The following is a 17,863-nucleotide window of genomic DNA, read 5'->3' on the forward strand; positions in this document are numbered from 1 at the left end:
GCAACATAATCGTTCGAATATGCCATATGTAAACCAGATGATATCAGCATTTTCGAGTTGAAAGCAATTCCATAATTATATTGATTTAAACTACTTACAGCAATAAAATCTGGTAGAACATAACATCCATATACCATTCGAATCAGTTCGTCGAGATCAGCAAATGCGTGTGTGACAAATAATTTCACTCAATTTTCTCTGAAAATTTCTTTTCTACAAATTCAGATTCATACGAAAATTCGTATGCTCCCAAACAAAATTCCTGAATTATGTTTGGTTCCGACCTCTGGTTCCAGAACTACAGGATGATATATGAAACGAAATCAAAATTGTGTAACTCATTCTTCTCGTAGATGGCTGAACCGATCTAAGATTCAAATGAAATCTAAGAATCATCTAAGATGCAAATGAAAAGTTTCAAGATTCTTTAAAACATCTTGCTCTTCAGTCAGATCCAACTTCCGGTTTCGGGGATACAGGGTGATTAGTATAAAAATGTCTATTCCACATAAATTAATCAGGTTTATCGGGTTAGCAGATTTGGATAGTCGATAAAAAAATTACCTTTTTTTCAGTTTTAGTGGTATTCAGTTGTCGATTCAGAAGGCACCTAAAAATTTAATTCGTGCTATGATTTCTCAAAGATGTCTTCACTGATTTTCAAATATTTTGAAACAAATGTAAACTATACAGCTACTCAGGTGAATTTATCTGACTTCGGCCATACCGATTTTAGAATTCCGGTTCCAGTATAAAATCGTTCCTCAAAGCTCAATCGTTTTCTCAAAAAAGCCTAATCAAATTTCAGAAACAAAAATTCAAATTAAATTAAACTATCATACAAAATTAATTAGTTTTATACATACATACAAAAATTAATGAATTTTATCCAATTAAGCTTCAAAGTTGTACTCAAAACTGTAATTTATTCGTCATATGGCCATACGAATCGGTTTGGGTTATGCTGGTTCCTGAATACCGGCTCTGGAAGTACCTTAAATTACCGTAAACTCTAAAGTGGAACTTACATATCATGGCATGTTTAATCGATTATCACACTTCTAGATTTAAATTCGATTGTATTTGCAGTTTCGACATTATAGAGTAATAAGAGATTACAATCTCAAATTGTTGCTTAAAACGACGGTCATTAAAATAATGTAATAAAAACTTAAACACCGAAGAATATTCATGCAAAAAACACATGCGGATTGATAAAAAAAAGGTATCATCTCACTGCTAGGTGGATTAATCCTTGCATTATCCATAAATGTATAATTCCTTGCATTATCCATAAATCATCATGTTCATCTTATCCTTAAATTATTCGCCGTATAATTAATAATAGGTTTTATGAGAAACAGTAACAGCCTTCTGCATTAGTAGCAGAATGAGATGAAATATTAGTGTACAGAATCATTGCATGGCTAGTACTATGGATCCTACTGTCACTAAGAATCCTTCCAGGTCGGGCCTCGAACATACGACAACTAGCTTGTAAGACCAGCGTCTTCTGCATTGAACCGCGAACCCGGGATCGAAAGTGTTTGAATCTTTGATCGAAAGTGTTTGAATGTTTGAATTCAATTGATGCAAACATTGCATTGGTCGATGGAACTGTGACCTTGGAACACGATTTGCTATGTATACGAAATGGGACATCGGAATTCGATTGAAGTAATTGTAAGAAAAGTTATTATAGACCTTCATTAGCAAATGGAATCAATTTTAGAGTTTTTTTTCTCAAATAAAATTTTATTTGGCTCATTTGCTTTAGCTTAACGTGACCCATTTTCTTGTTGTTATAGGAGAAGAAGGGATGCCGTATTAAGGGGGCGGCATACTCCTCTAGAGTTAATAAAGGAAGGTGAGGGTGGGATTTACAAAATATTGATTTTGAATTACAATACATCATTCGTTTGTGGCATAAATTTTTTAGAGTTTTCTGGATCTTCAAGTTCTTCAGATTGTAACGGGAGAGATTATCCTTGGCAGGGATGCTTTGTTGGTGTGCTCTAACGTCGATGTGGCGTTTTTGGGTAGTTTCCAACTACTCAGTCAGTTCAAGGCAGGTACATGCTCCGAAGCATCGTTTATATGGGCCATACTTTCAGCAACGTAAAGAAGAGCTGTAGACGAGAAAGAGATATAGAGAGCACTAAATTTGAGCATTGATAGTTTTCAAGAAGTTGTAGATGAGAGTCATATAAGGAAGATTTCGAGTTACCAAGACGTTGCGGACTGGTACGAAGAGTGGTATACCTCGGGCCCAAAGGGAACCTACTAGTTGGGATCTGGCATCACAATACTCGACACACATCCAAACAAATGCTCGATGTCATGATAACCCTTACCGCAAACGCAGACACTACTCTCGGCGAGCCCTACACGACGGAGATGCGCGCTGAACATATAATAATTAGACATAAGCCTTGACATTACACGAATAAAGTCTCGGCTCACGTCTAACCGCCGGAACCAAGCTTTCGTCGATACCTGTGGAATTATTGAGTGCATCCATCGTCCCAGAGTTCCACTATTCCATGTATTTTGCCAGCTAGCTAGAGTTCTTTGACGACAGCAACTTAAAAATTCATTGAAGCAGATTGGTCTTTCATAGATATCACCTTCTAGTGCGCCACCTTGGCTAACGAGTCCGCCCTCTCATTGCCCCGTATGGAACAATGTGAGGGGACCCAAGCCAAGGTAATCTGGTATGATTTTGCAGATAAAGCACTCAATTGTTCCCGTATTTTCCCCAGGAAATACGGTGAGTGCTTTCCAGGCTTCACTGAACGGAGAGCCATTTTTAGAGTTTATCATACTTGATATTCTGCTCTATTTAGTTTTTACCCGCTTGTTAGTATTATCACAAAATCATGATAACGACTCTATTCTATAAAAGTAAACTTTTTACCTTTCTCATATAGAAAGGTTATACAATTACTGAAAGGTTATTACAATCTTCAACTTCGTTTGAATAATGTTCGTCGAAGGCGATATTAACTTTCTGGTGATCATGCTATAAAAACCATAGTTAGGGATTTACAAAAAAAAACATAGGATTACTCTTTTGCGAAATGAAAATTTCGCTAAATTTGATCTAATTAAACCGTATTCTAAAACTTTCTGGAAACCTTCTAATGTTCCTAAGAAACCTCAGAAACCAGTTCGTGCTTACTAACTGGGAGCATGTGTCTACGGTTTTAATTTAAACATTATGAGTTCTATTGAAAATGGTGTGTTACGAGCATACGATCATATTTCAACACTAATATTGTTACAATATGACATTACCCAATAAGCATTTATAATGGCGGTAAAATAACCTCAAATGAGTCCCAAAATTTCTTCTAACTCTATATAAGTAATCAGAAAGCTCGGGTACCTGTTGTAAATCAATCTGTTTTCGGAATTCTGAATGCACTAGACAAAAATAAGCATTATTTGCCAAATTTTGTATTGAAGCTGTTTTAAAAAGGACTAAAGAGAAAAATTAACTAATACATATGGTCACAATGTAGCGTATGTTCGTGATTATTGGTCACCTAGGTACTAAGACTAATTTTGATGACGTTAATTCAATCACATTGCAACTTGAAAACATGATGACTTCTGGCAATAAAAAAAATTTAAATGTTCAAGTGGTTGGCAGTCGAAAGAATCTTAAATATTGTCAGTGATTTACTGTCAAAATGGAAAATTTCACCAAAAAAAGATTTAACTATCTTTCCTCGTAAACCCAGAGTTTCATCCCTTAACCGAACAATAGTCGCACTGTTTAGAATGATAAAAGAAATGCAGACGAAGTGTAATAAATATATTAAATGTTGGCATCCTTCCATTAACAGAAATTCCAAGCTCTGTCTTAAGAACAAATTATTAATTTACGTATAAACAAATATTCAGAACAGCGATGCTTTATGCAGTACCAATTTGGACAAGTTATTTCTACAGGAAGAAATGCTTCAAAGAATTCCGAATAAAATTCTGAAAATGATTTCGAGCCGTCCTTCCTGGTTTAGTACAAATGAATGTAAGATGTAATGTCCAATAGTATTATAAGCAAATGCCGACAAAAATCGATGCAATCTTCAAACGAACCAATCTGCATTTTGAAATCGTTAGTAAATTAGTAAATTTCCTACAAGAAATCACAGAACTGCGGAAGTAAATGGTAATAGCCAGATCATGTGTAAAAGTCAAGAAAGTTGAAAAGTCACCGCTTGTGACTGAACGCCCAACTTAAATCTGCAAGATTTCAATTTATTTCATATTATACTATATTATATCATACTCTTTCATCTTTCGGAGTAAGCTTAGATCCTGTTAAAGTATCCTAGAATTAGGATAAACGTTTAACATTGATGAATAGAACTGTGTTTATGTCGCCTTAATGTTTTATGAAAATTGTTGTGTTACTATCAAGTTGTTAAATTTAAGATAATATTTCTGTGAAATCCACAATAGTTTCAAGAAGGTTGCTTGGAATTTTGAACAACAGAAACGTTCACACTTTACATTTCATGAAACGATTTTACAGTTATGAAATATTTCAACAGAAGTTGCATCTAATGTGTGCCATATATTGCATGCAAGATCAATTCACTGATTGCGTTTTTTCGAAAATATTTTGAAACCTATTACTCTTGACTTTAGTTTATATTGAATAGCGATTACTTGAATATACAAAAATAAACATTCACTAAAAATTCTTATCTAAGGAAAGAAAAAGCATGAGCGCAAGCGTGTTGACGTTCCGGAGAATATGGTAGAAACACAGATAAATTTGTTATGTAATCATTTTTTTTTCAAAATTTATCGAAATTTGTGCATTTCATGAGTTATTTATCATCTTCGTCGCTTTCTCCTAATAATTTTTACACCAACTCTGAAAAAAAAACACATTCGAACACATTCACTTATTTTAGAAAAACCTCATCCATACAAACAGTTGACGCTTCAAATGTGCAAATTAGATTTATCTAACAACAAATTGAACTTGTTGGGATAGCCCCAACACTCACCTCATCTATTTAAACCCTTAACGTGAGTAGTTATTATTATTGTGAATTTTTGTTATCGTTATATGTGGAAAATTGTAGATTGTTCGACCAATGCCCCAAAAAAATATTCTATGGAATTCATTTCATTAATTCCAAATCAACAATTTACAATTCTCCACATATTACAATTGAAAATTTTTACATACATAATTATGCATTCGATGTTTTCTCATTTATCGAAATAAAATTATTTTCGCATCTCCAAGATTAATCGAAAGATATGGGCATATTTTCTCGCGGTGGAAGGTGTACAATTACACAAGAACAAAGCGAAGACATTGGTTTAGTTCTCCTCGTAATTGTTTCACTGTTGGCCGAGTAATGGATATTGAAATTAACATCCAAATAAAATTTCACCAACTTTGAATAGCTAATTCGGATTTTAATACAGACCAAAAATCAAACATGTGAATAAAATGCAATTTTATTACAAATAAGTTTCCTTTAAATACGTTTACACGAAATAAGATGATAAAGCGCATTCACAAAAAGTATGCCTGCAACATAAAAATAGATTGCTTTCAAAAGAGCATGTCTTGAATTTTCGTCCGACGAAAAGTCTTCGGAGAGATTTCAGAACAGGTAGCAATATATCCTATACTCTTAATAATCCAAACAATCGCGTAATAAATATGAACGGCGATGACGATTTTTTTTTGTTTGCTATCGTTTCTTTGTTGTGGGTTATTGTCCCATAGACATTTTTTATCAATCGAGTAATAGTCGATAGAGTTGATAAAAATAATAACTAATAATAATATAAGTAACAAGTACAAAAGTTTCTCTCGTCCTGCTTCGGTTTCATTGTTGAGCGCAACGTTCTTTTGATTTTCGTTTTTTATTGTCGGATGAATTGTTCCGTCTGGTTCCTTGTATTGGCATGTACGGTGGCACTGGACTAGATGACCCGGGATCGGAAAATTCGAGAATATCTTGAAGAAATAAATTGTTATGATATATTGAAAAGAAATTTATCATTGTGGGAATATTTTACCTGGCGGTGAAGCTGTCATGGAGGTTGAGTTTATCGGGCTAGTACCCGAAATGCTATATGTAGGATCAATCCTGGCTGCGATATTATCTTCCGCATACTGGCTTCTATAGTAAATAAAAATTGATATTTCTATTCATGTTTTTCATCCAATTTAATAATTATGACAACCTGGACAAACGTGATCCCCTTACATCCAAGTAGCTAGGCCTCTGAGGACTACTGTTATCCTCCCTATCAGAGACTGGCAGTACGTAGATATCATCATCCTTTCGACCATTCTCGACCAACCGTTGCACATTGGCCGACAATTTCAGATTTGGTGCGGATTTTTGATGCCTTATCATATCAATCGGATTTGAGTAACTGTCTTCGTTGGGCGAAGATTGTGCGTTCTGATAGTTGTTTCCGGAGCCAGAACCATGCGATGAAATACTACCCTGGATCTTATGCTGGCCCGAGCCATGTTCCGGAGAGTTTGCTGGTGATCCATAGTATCGTTTGCTGTTACTACCAACAATTTCACCGACAGCACCCGATGTCGGCGATTGTTGCAGCAAATCGATCGGATTGGAATAAGAGTCTCCGTCCGGATCACTGGCAATCGCTTCCAGGGACGCTGGTTGTTGATCGCCATGGGGCAGCGAAGAACTGCCTTCTCCCACTGCTTCAGCCTCGTTCGCTTCGGGATCTTGAAGTTGTTGCTGCTGTCGTTGCATTTCTTTCTTGAGACGAGCCTTCTCCCGGGCGCGTTTGGCTTTAGCTCGTTCCCGCTCTTGTAGCATTTTGGCCAACTCTTTGTCTTGAGCTTCCATGGCAACACGCCTATCGATCACTTCCTGGTCCAGTCCATCCGCTTCCTGTTCCTGCAGTTTGCGCGCGAGCTCCTGCAATTGGAATAGGAAAATCGATCCAGTTACATGTGTTGGGATGATTCTGTGACATAATTGTCCCAAGCAATAATTGCAGACTACGAAGATCAAATTTCGTATCGTATCAAGACAGCACTTTAGATTCACCATAGGTCTGATGAGAACTAGAATTACGATTCTGGAATTCCATATGTCAGTTTTATCATCCTTCGAAAGCCACTATTGTAGCATTGATCAAGTTCGGAGAACGAACTCCAGGAACCCCCGATTCCGGAGATATAATCGTGTAAATGACGTAAACGACCAAACGCACCTATTTTCACGCCGCGTGGGCTTCAGAATTATCTCAAGGAAAAATATTCTAATGAGACTGTTTAGCAATAGAAAGATAGTATCACACCACTGAGTGGGTTAAGAAGGATTTTTTCAACTTGCTATTAATACGATTGGTTATCAGGTGTACAACTTTGCTTCCGCCGTTTTCCGATAGGTGGCTGTACCGACTGAAGCTGGTCAAAATACATAGATGATAATGCCTTTAAAGTGAGTGTGTACAGTGCATAACGAATTGTCATCGCTGTTTCAGTGACAATTGATCTTGTTTTCGTATTATTCACGATCGAAAATGTCTGTTTTTGTACCCAAGTCTCGCCATTTGCGGGAAGTTTCACTTTTCTGTTACAATTCGAAAAAATGCAGCTAAAGCGCATTGAATGCTCTCAGAAACTTACGGTGATGCTGCTCTGAGTAAAAGAACGTGTCGGGAGTGGTTTCAACGTTTTAAAAATGGTGATTTCGATGTCGAAGACAAACATGGTGGTGGAAGAGAAAAAACCTTCAAAGATGAACAACTAGAAGCTACAAGCTCTTAAAACCGGGTGAAACCATCACAGGAGATTGCTACCGAACGCAACTGATGCGCCTTAGTCGCGCGCTAAAAGAAAAGCGGCCACAATATCAAGAGCGACATGACAAAATCATCCCCCAACACGACAATGCTTGGCCTCACGTCGCAAAAGTGATCAAAAAGTACCTGGAAACGCTGAAATGGGAAGTCTTGCCCCACCCGCCGTATTCCCCAGATGTCGCCTCTTCTGACTTCCACCTATTCCGTTCGATGGCACACGGCCTGGCAGATCAACATTTTCAATCCTTCGAAGAGTTGGAAAAATGGATTGCTTCATGGATAGCGTCAAAAGAGGACTCCTTTTTTCGAGCCGGGATCCGAAAATTGCCGAAAAGATGGGAGAAAGTTGTCGCTAGCGACGGACAATACTTTGAATAATACATCTGTAATCACTTTTTCGCAATAAAGCTTTTAATTTTGGAAAAAAAACGGCGGAAGCAAAGTTGTACACCTGATACTTTTCAAAATGATAGAACTAAAGCAATTTACAGACAAAATACTCTTTTAAGTACTAGAATGTGATTCTCTAGATCAAAAGCAATGAGTTTGCCGATAGTGACCTTTCTCCTATCAATAAGCATTCTTGAAATATTGGGACATGACCATAATGCCTTCGTAACGTAAAGTGACAGAAATTTGATCTTCGAAGTTGATCACAGAATCAATAGTAGCTTTCGAACGAACCCAAGTTAATTTAAATCGGTCTAGCTATCTCCGAGCATATGGAGCGGTAAAAAATAGTGTGCTTTTTCTGCCACTTATACCATTATATCTCCGATACCACGTTTCTCCAGCAATTCTTTATCCTTTCTGTAGAGACCTGTTTTTAACATGTATTGCAAAATACAGAGATAAAAATATTTTGTGAATTTACATCAATTTTCATACACATATTTGGAGCAGGCAATTGAATGGAAAGTTACTCAACAATTCTTCATTTTTCAATGTTCTTTGACAGCAAAATTAAGTGTTTTTGGAACATACAGTCTTGTTTATTGATAAATCAATGCATTGCAATTTAATTTTATATCAATCATGGTTTTCATTCAGATTCGCGATTCAACTGATGTTTGTTGTGAGTTCATAGTACTATTGATTTACATGTCGTGTACATTTCGTTATTTTTTTCTGTGTGCTATGCGATGCTTTTGTGTTTTGAGCGAATCGTTTAATTCTTGGAAAAACCTTCAACGTTTTCAGTGTATACTTTTTCAAGAGTATTCAATCAATTTCCTACAACTTATTATTTGACACACCCGCGGCGCCTTTTCGAGATTCACTCTGTACATGAATGGGCAGAACATAATGGTGAATATATCTTGTTGTATTTATCACAGCAACATGATTTTTTGTTTTGTATGAACTAGCTTTAAGGTGAAATTCAGTGCCAAAGTAAGGCACGCATAATTCCAATCGCATTTATTGAACGAATCATCGCACAAAGCGTATCGTGCAAAACCGATACATAGGAAAACGGAAGATTTTCATCGGTTGAGCGCAGTGAGCTTACGACACGTTTTGTTCGTTAGTAAAATAGACACTAACCACGGTAAATTTAGTCTTTCAATTTATAACCAAAACGATAACGATTGGAGGCAGCAAATCTCTTGTTTTGCCCAGGGCACCAATTTTCCTCGGTACGCCACTGACTTTTTGCACACGTTTGGTGAGTTTTAATTTATTCTTTTATAAATCCTAAAAATAAGGATGGTGACTTTCGGTTTGTGGATACTCTTTCCTTTTCTTTTTTTTTGTATTTTAGAGACGGGTTTGACAAGTAAGTTAATGAAATTAATGCCATATTAATTCCTAACTTAAATTAAAAAAATCCTAGATAGCCACAAGCGGTTTGTTATGGATACTTCACAGTAAAATGAATTTAAACATTGCCTTTTTAAATATCATCGTAATCGGTCTTGTCTTCTACACAACCCACTTGTGTGTTTCGCCGTATACCGTTAGAATTCTGAATCAACTAGTACGTACGATTATCGGAATTCGGAAGAGTGGAAGAAGAATATAAGTTCTATTCGTTTTCCGTCATCCTGTTATGTCTCTGACATGCTCACCTGCTTTTTTTGTTTTTATAGTGCACACAGAAAAAAATAATAATTCTACAGGTGACGTAATTCTACAAACGATACAATTCATTACCACATAACTTGTCGAATAGCGCAATATTCCATTCGTACAAAATTTTACAAACCCCAAGTGTAATTTACATTCGGCAACCAATTGCCGCAATATGGATTTATATGTATCAATTATTCATCAAGCAGATATGTGCTTCTGTGACTCAGTTGATAAATGACGTGCTTCGAAATCTAATGTTTCTCGGTTCAAGTCGAGCTGTTGCTATCGATCTTTTGTTTTTTTATTCGATTTCAAGCCATGTAAATCAAACAATTTTACATGTTCTTGAACTTAAATTTGTGTGAAATACGACGCTCCATTTATGTGCTACTTATAACATGTAATTTCACAAGATTTTTTCGAACTGTGCATGCCATAATACATTCGCCCTTTTCAAAAATCAGTTTTGAGGTTTGGTCTTGGTCTTTCCATCCGTGTAAATTAAATGGTTTGCCGTACTGATTACGCGGGCAAAGTTTCACTCAAATCGAAGCAAATCAATACTGATTTTGCCCCCATGTTCTGTTGTAAGTTTTCGATATTTCTCAATTGCTTATTTTGATCAATTTTGATCGAAACATTGGAAAGAGTAGTCGTTTATGGACATGAGTTCCACGTAGGCAAAGCGCTTTGAGTATATTTTTCTGTATACTTATGCAAAATGAATCCAAAGATAAACTTACTCGAAAGAGAATTCATGTGAGCCCCAACATGATCAGGCCATCTATACAAGAAACTAAGCATTACCGTTCTACAGACTACTTGGTGCAACTCTTATGGACGTCACAGCTGTGTGAAAACGCAAAAGAACCTCAATTGGTCGAAAATTATTTTCCCGGATGTAGAAACTTTTTTAGTGTGGGTTCGAATGCTCATCTCGTATATCTATCTATCGTATTCTATCTGTTCGATAGATTGATTTCAAGAGTAAGATGAAATTAGGAGGATTCGGTTTGAGTTTTCGCGTCCGTATAACAGCAGTATTGAACAATTTTCGAACTACTTTCTCTGTGGTATTGCTTCTTAGAGCCGTATTGTATTCGATTTTTTCACAATTCATTGATTTAAAGTCGAGTAATCGGTGAAATAATATGGCGACTCTACTATTGAGATGAATATTGGTACAATAGTCCTAGATGTTCTTCAAAATTCTTTGTTTTTTTCAATTACATGATTGTAATAGTTGAACAAGGGAAATTCAGCACTAATGAAAAAAAAACATTAATCGTTTGCTGTCTATGGGATACATAAGCGTCGTTATCTATTTGTTGATCTCAGCTGATGTGTGGTCACAGCAATGACGATTGTGATCTCGAACACAATATATTGAAGGACAAATCAAACATCCGATTGACTTTTAATGATTTGTTCTCAGTCTTGTTAAGACGTAGAGCCGTCTTGAGCTATAGGCAGCAAAAGAGAAAAAAAACAAAATCTCAAATCAGTGTCTGACGGGAAAGCAGAAAGTGAAGATAGACTTGCGCTGCGGTGTGTGTTGTTTTATGTTCGATGGGTTTATATACAAATCTATACATATAGAAGGATGTAAATTTGTATGTTAGTAACGGCATAACTCCGGAGCTACTTAACGTATTGCCACCAAACTTGGCACTTGGAAGCGTAGCAAGTGTCATCAATTCAAATAATTTGACGAGAATTGATACATTTTTAAGACCATAGAAACATTGTGCATACCATAGACACGATTATATGGAGGGGGTGGATGTAGTAAGTGCCTTTAAAAAGGGGGGTGTAATGTTTTGAACGGCATAACTCCGAAACTACTGGACGGATTGCTATCAAACTTGGCACATGTACTTCTTACTCTTCAGAGATGGTTATAAGAATATTTTTACGGGGGAGAATATATAGCAAGTATCCTTAACAGGGGGTTGTGGTCAGGGCTTGCAAATTGAAGCAACGAATGTCAACAAAAGAGTTTCACCCTCTGTGCTATTCACACACACATTAGTATGTCAGGTAAAATACACAGCGCAAGTTCATGAATATGCCCGCTAGCTGACGCCTATGTTTCATAAGGATAGCATTTTATGAATGGTTCTCCTATTGAAGATGCCAATGAGGAAACTAGATTCATTACTTTTAGTTCCGATGAATATTAATTTAAAGAAAATTAATATTAGTGTTTCTAGGATATATACACAGTGTAAGTTCCCAAGAAACAAATTGATTGGTTTGGAAATTGGGTCAAATGCAAAATTTCTGCTATATAATGTTTAAAGTATGTTTGAAATATGATCAAATTTGGTCTTGGAATGCGAACATTATGTTCAAAAATGATTTCTGTAAACCTACACTGTTAAAACACCGTAAAGATTGCCTATATGACTTTACTTCGCGTCTTGTAGGACGCCGTGAAGCAAGGCCTTCTTTCTCGTACAATACTAACGAGAGCGAACCCTTCTTTTCATTACATTGCCATGGATTGCTTAGTTCATGTGTTAACTGAGCTCTCAGCACAGGCAATTTACTAGGCAAGGGAATTGATCTGCTCAGTAGCATATACTCTCACGCACCCAGTTTCTCTCTAATATATATCTCTCATTCAGCTATGTTTTTTTGTTGCTTCGATCGTTTGAGGATCCACAATACAAGCCCTGGTGGTGGTATGACAAAATGTTTCGAATTTTGCGGACGGGTACTTTTTGCAATTCAGAGGTGGTAATAAGGATATTTTTTATTTTCCTTGGCAAGATCAGATATTCATTGCACAGGTGAACAAAAGAGTGGTTTTGTAGCAAGTGCCTCTAAAACGGGGTGTTTATTGTAAAATTTATCTTATTTGTCGACAAACGAGGGATGCCGAATGATTTAGACAAGGAGATGGGGATCTAAGTTGTGTTTTACTACGATCTGAGTATTTCAATAGGCAAAACAAATTCTAGAATTTTTTTGCGTCCTTGCCTTAACGAGACATTTCTGAGCAACGCCAGATAATTCAGCTAGTAGTACTATAATTGAATGCTACCAAGTAAAGCGGAGCATGCTTGTTTAATTGACAAGTCAATTTCCCCGATTAGGAGCTAGCTACGGGTTCGAGTCCAGTCTCTGCGGTAATATTTTCGCGATTTTCATATCCAATCTATTTTCCCCGTTAAAACTAGCTAAAGACAGCTCCACGTTTTAACAAGACTAAAAACAAATCAATAATTAATTATATATTACAAAAATATCATAACTAACTAAATTTAAACAATAAAACCAAAAAAAATCAATTTCGAATGAATAAACAACGAAACCAAACCAACAATAATTTAATTGAACTGAAGAAACCGATCAAAGGCCTGAACGAGTCTGCCTCTAGTCATGACTTTCGAACAAAACACATGATACTAGACACCGACCCGCTCGAGCCAAAAATCATAAAATGATGTAAACAAAGTTTAATGGAAACATATTCAACGACACGACATACCTCATCTTTCAGTTCTTGTTCTAGTCTTTTATCAATTTCGTGGATTTCATCCGGTGGCAGCCCTAAATCTTTGAGGGTTCGTATCCTATCAACCTTTTCAAAGTTTCCACTCTTGGAAGACATTGGAGACGCCTGACTCTGCTGCAATGCTTGCTGCTGCAGCTGCTGCTGCTGTTGCTGAATCTGAGCGTGATGTGGGTGATGGTTTTGATACATGTGCGGATTTTGATGATGGTGATGCTGATGTGAGTGTGCGCTGTGACCCATACCGCTGGCACTGTTCGAGTAACGCGAGCTGGAACTGGCACCAAGATCCAGATTCGACGGTAGACCAATTTGATTGAGCTGCGGTGTTCGGTTCGATGGCAGAGGCTGACCAAGTGCTTCTTCTATGTCCTCGTCGTCATACGCGTTGTAGTTTACCATTGCTGAGCGTGGCGGTTTGCTGGTTGCTCCACCGTATGCACCTGCCAGACTTGGGGGTGTGACGATTTTCTCCGGAGAAATTTTGTTGAAGTTTGAATTATTTCGAAAATCGTCTTCCGTTCCGACACTATTGGTGAATTTGTTGTAAACATCCGAGCTGTGGTTTGGTCGTTGACCGTTGAATCTTTGACTGTGAGCTGTAATGTCATTAAGCGAAGGTGGAGGTGGTAGCTGATAGCTAAAGTCATTTTCATAGGGCAAGTCGTATTGCCGAATGCTGTCTACAATGTCGACCGATGTAGATCCGTTTCGGGTGTTTGGGAAAGTTGGCTGTTTCTTTTCCGGAGTGTGAGAATGCAGATTGATGTTCGTATAACCTTCTTCGTCTTGATCGTAACGGTTAAAGTTGGGTGCTGGATGGTGCAGTATTTCCTGATAGATATTTGACGAAGAATTGATTCCGTTTTGAAATACTGGTTGTGGAGGCGGTCGTTTCGGCGAACTCAGTTCCAGGGAGGCATAATGCAGATCCGGTTGTTCCATGGCAGGAGATTGTCCCGGAGGTGAATGTGCGATGAACGGTGATGCGTGGTGGATCGAGGGTGGTCTTGTGGGTACTTGCTGCTGTGTTGGTTTTGGATGGTTCCGAGGTGGCAGTGGAAATGCGAGATCCGGTTCGGGCACCCGGTTATGTTTTCTGCTATTGCCAATTGCCACCTGTTCCTGTAGCTTTCGAGCCAGCATTTCACTTTTTTCTACTTCCAGCCTACGTTTAAGTTCATTCTCACGTTTCAACTGATCAGCGATGTCGCGTGCAACTTTGGCATCCATTTCTTCTCTGCAACGAGATGTTGAGTGCGGATTAGACATGAAGCATGAAACCAGACAGTATATTCCAAGTACTTACTGCTCATTTATCATCTGATGATACAATGCTGCTTGACGTTCCGCGTCTTCCTTTTCCCGGATTTGCTCCGAAAGTGCGGTGGGAAAGTCTTGACGGACGATCTGATTTCGATGTTTGTTGCCTTTATAGTGATCTGAAACTGTTTTCGATCGGACATGAATATTGATTAGCAGAACACTTTACTATGAGTTGTACTTACTTTCCTTATTTTGAAGTTGATAAGCCAATGCGCTATCCTCCCGAACCAGCCATTCTTTGCAAACTAAAAATAAATGAAAAAAAATTGTTAGAGATAATCTATCACTGATGTTATTGATCAACACATCTTGATTAAATTTAATGTCCCTATCTAATGAACGCAGCCCGGGCTGGTGGTTCGACGCATAGGGCACTGGTCTTACAGAACAGTTGTCGTATGCCCGGACCTTAAAAAGATTGGAGTCCCAGTAGGATCGTAGTACTAGCCATGCAATGATTCTGTACGCTATGAATCGGCTTCGAAGTCTGTTGAAACAGAAAGGACAAATTTCACTAAAGGAATGTAATGGAAAGATTTTGCTTTTATCTAATGAACGCAGCCTAATTTGATCATTTGACCGACCGGATCGGCGGTTTAGAGTATAAGGCGCTGACCTAACAAGTCAAATGTCGTAGGATGCTTAGTGTCAATAGGATCGTAGCACTGGCCATGCAATGGTTCTGTACACTTACGAGTCGACTGCGAAGTCTGTTATAACTGTAGGTCAAGTTCCACATCGGAATGTAGTACCCCGATTTTACCTTGTTTTTTTTTTAACTCTTCGCTATACGAGGCCGGGTGTCAATTAAAAGTTTAAAAAATAGCCGCGTAACCTTTTTTCGTCATAATTTTGAACGTTTATAACTCAGTCATTTGTTGATGGATTGATATAATTTAACAACCAATCGATTCGGAAACTTTTAACTTAAATATATATATATATATATATATATATATATATATATATATATATATATATATATATATATATATATATATATATATATATATATATATATATATATATATATATATATATATATATATATATATATATATATATATATATATATATATATATATATATATATATATATATATATATATATATATATATATATATATATATATATATATATATATATATATATATATATATATATATATATATATATATATATATATATATATATATATATATATATATATATATATATATATATATATATATATATATATATATATATATATATATATATATATATATATATATATATATATATATATATATATATAATGGTTAAAATCGACCTATGTTTTCATCCACCAGTCCCAGTTGTACAAAATGACGTCAACTTCTTGTTCGGCATAGGAGGCTTTGCGTCATGCATAAAAAACACTGCATCGTTATGCGTAGTATGAATATAAATCTATAAATATATGCTGCACAATATTTCTTTGCCTAGTAGTAACAACAAACAAGTAGCTTGTCCAGTGAGCTGATGACTGGATTGTATATGCGTTCATTTGCTGGATTGTCGGTTTTGCATTATGTGTTTGCTGTTCTCTGCGAAACTCCGTGTTCGCTTGAGTATCTTATATATCATCTAGCTATTGAAGAACCAAATCAGCGTGGCTACCGATTCTTTTGAAATATCCCATGTATTTAGCAAATTTTTGGTCGATTTTGCCATTAAAAATGCCTTACACTTCGCTTCCCGATGCTGGGTGTCAATTTATAACATGCAAAACAAATCGCGTAACATTTTTCTGTCATAATTTTGAACGCTTATAACTCAGTCATTTGTTGATGGATTTATATAAGATTCAAAATTAAATTTTGAAACTTATCTAAAAGCGGCCTCCTCGGTTTAGTAGTATAAATGAGTTCCACAGGCTCACATATACAGTACAATTAGATGCAATATCATATAGTATCAAAGATAAACTGAAGGTAAGTTTACCTGCGATTTTACATGTATCGTTTGAATAGGAACCCTCGTAGAATTTGGTTAACCGCCAGTTTCAGTGTTTTCTTCCTCGTATTGTTGCCATATTATTTACCGACACTTTCCGAAGATTATCGTTGATTTTGAAGAAAAATTAATAAAATTACACTATTACTGAGTTTACTGGTACAACATTTTTCGTTAAAATAAATAAAATCTTCTCTTGGATCGATTAACTGTTTATAAAATTAATAAGTTTGTACGCTTCGCGAAAATTATTATCATAAAATAAAAAAGTTTCATTTGTTCAGGTTTAAATCTTTAGGTTGTTTGCATCTAAAATTGAGCTTTCAAGTAACTTTGAATTCATCATAATTGACTTCTAGTTAAAGTACGTTATTCAAAATTTAACAATGTTAATAGAATCAATTATCAAGAAAGAATCTAATTATCAATTTTATCATTCGCTAACAATCTAAGCGCTTAAACTAGAGCAAGTTTGTAATTAGTCAATTGAATAAGTTTTTAGTTTAGTGTATCATCATTATCATCTTTATTTTTGGATTAATTATGAAGACCTTAGAATCGTTTCATTTTTAATGTTATTGTGCTCGGTCGTGTCTTGAATACAACCCTCTAATTTTTTCAAAGTGGTTTGTAACCTGTTTTTGAAGAATTCGACATTAAGTACTTTGCAAGAACCGATGTTGAGTGAAAAACATGTGCAAAAACGTCTTGAATGAGCAAAGGAGCAAAATGGTGTTGTGACCTTGGACTGAGAGGGCAGTCACCCGATGCCAATACAATTGAGAAAGTTTGGGTTCAAATAAAGAGAAATCTTGGGAGGAAGTTTGAAACAGCTTGTCCGCCGAATTCACAAATTCACGTTTTTAGAAGAATACGCGCAAAATCTTGCTTAAAGTATGCCTCGAAGGCAGAGATGGCATTTCACCAGAGTGATAAACGCTAGAGTCAGATTTCTGCCACACCGAGGATGAAAAAAACGAAGCACCGCACAAAGAGGAAAGCGCACTTCTTCTCAGTGTCGAATAGACAGCATTTGAGTGTGTGCTTGTGGTTAAAGCAGCTGGCGCGAGTGAAACACATTCTCTTCGCATGAATCGCTCACACGCGCTCTCGTCTAAATACACCCAAGT

General features: G+C 36.4%; 1 protein-coding gene across 4 annotated transcripts in view; it reads right to left on the minus strand.

The window, feature by feature from the left end:
- Positions 1-5,472: 5,472 nt before the first annotated feature.
- Positions 5,473-17,863, minus strand: part of LOC131428456 (probable serine/threonine-protein kinase DDB_G0280133) — a 40,108-nt gene continuing 27,717 nt past the window's right edge. For all 4 annotated transcript variants that reach the window (XM_058592415.1, XM_058592416.1, XM_058592418.1 and 1 more), the window contains 6 exons: positions 14,938-15,000; positions 14,739-14,877; positions 13,406-14,669; positions 6,229-6,944; positions 6,061-6,164; positions 5,473-5,998 (listed from right to left, as the gene is read on the minus strand). In XM_058592415.1, the coding sequence (XP_058448398.1) occupies positions 5,868-5,998; positions 6,061-6,164; positions 6,229-6,944; positions 13,406-14,669; positions 14,739-14,877; positions 14,938-15,000 (2,417 nt within the window). In that variant the 3' untranslated portion in view covers positions 5,473-5,867. The remainder of the gene's footprint in view (positions 5,999-6,060; positions 6,165-6,228; positions 6,945-13,405; positions 14,670-14,738; positions 14,878-14,937; positions 15,001-17,863) is intronic.

The sequence above is a fragment of the Malaya genurostris genome, chromosome 2 (assembly GCF_030247185.1).
Source record: "Malaya genurostris strain Urasoe2022 chromosome 2, Malgen_1.1, whole genome shotgun sequence".
Classification (NCBI taxonomy): Eukaryota; Metazoa; Arthropoda; class Insecta; order Diptera; family Culicidae; genus Malaya; species Malaya genurostris.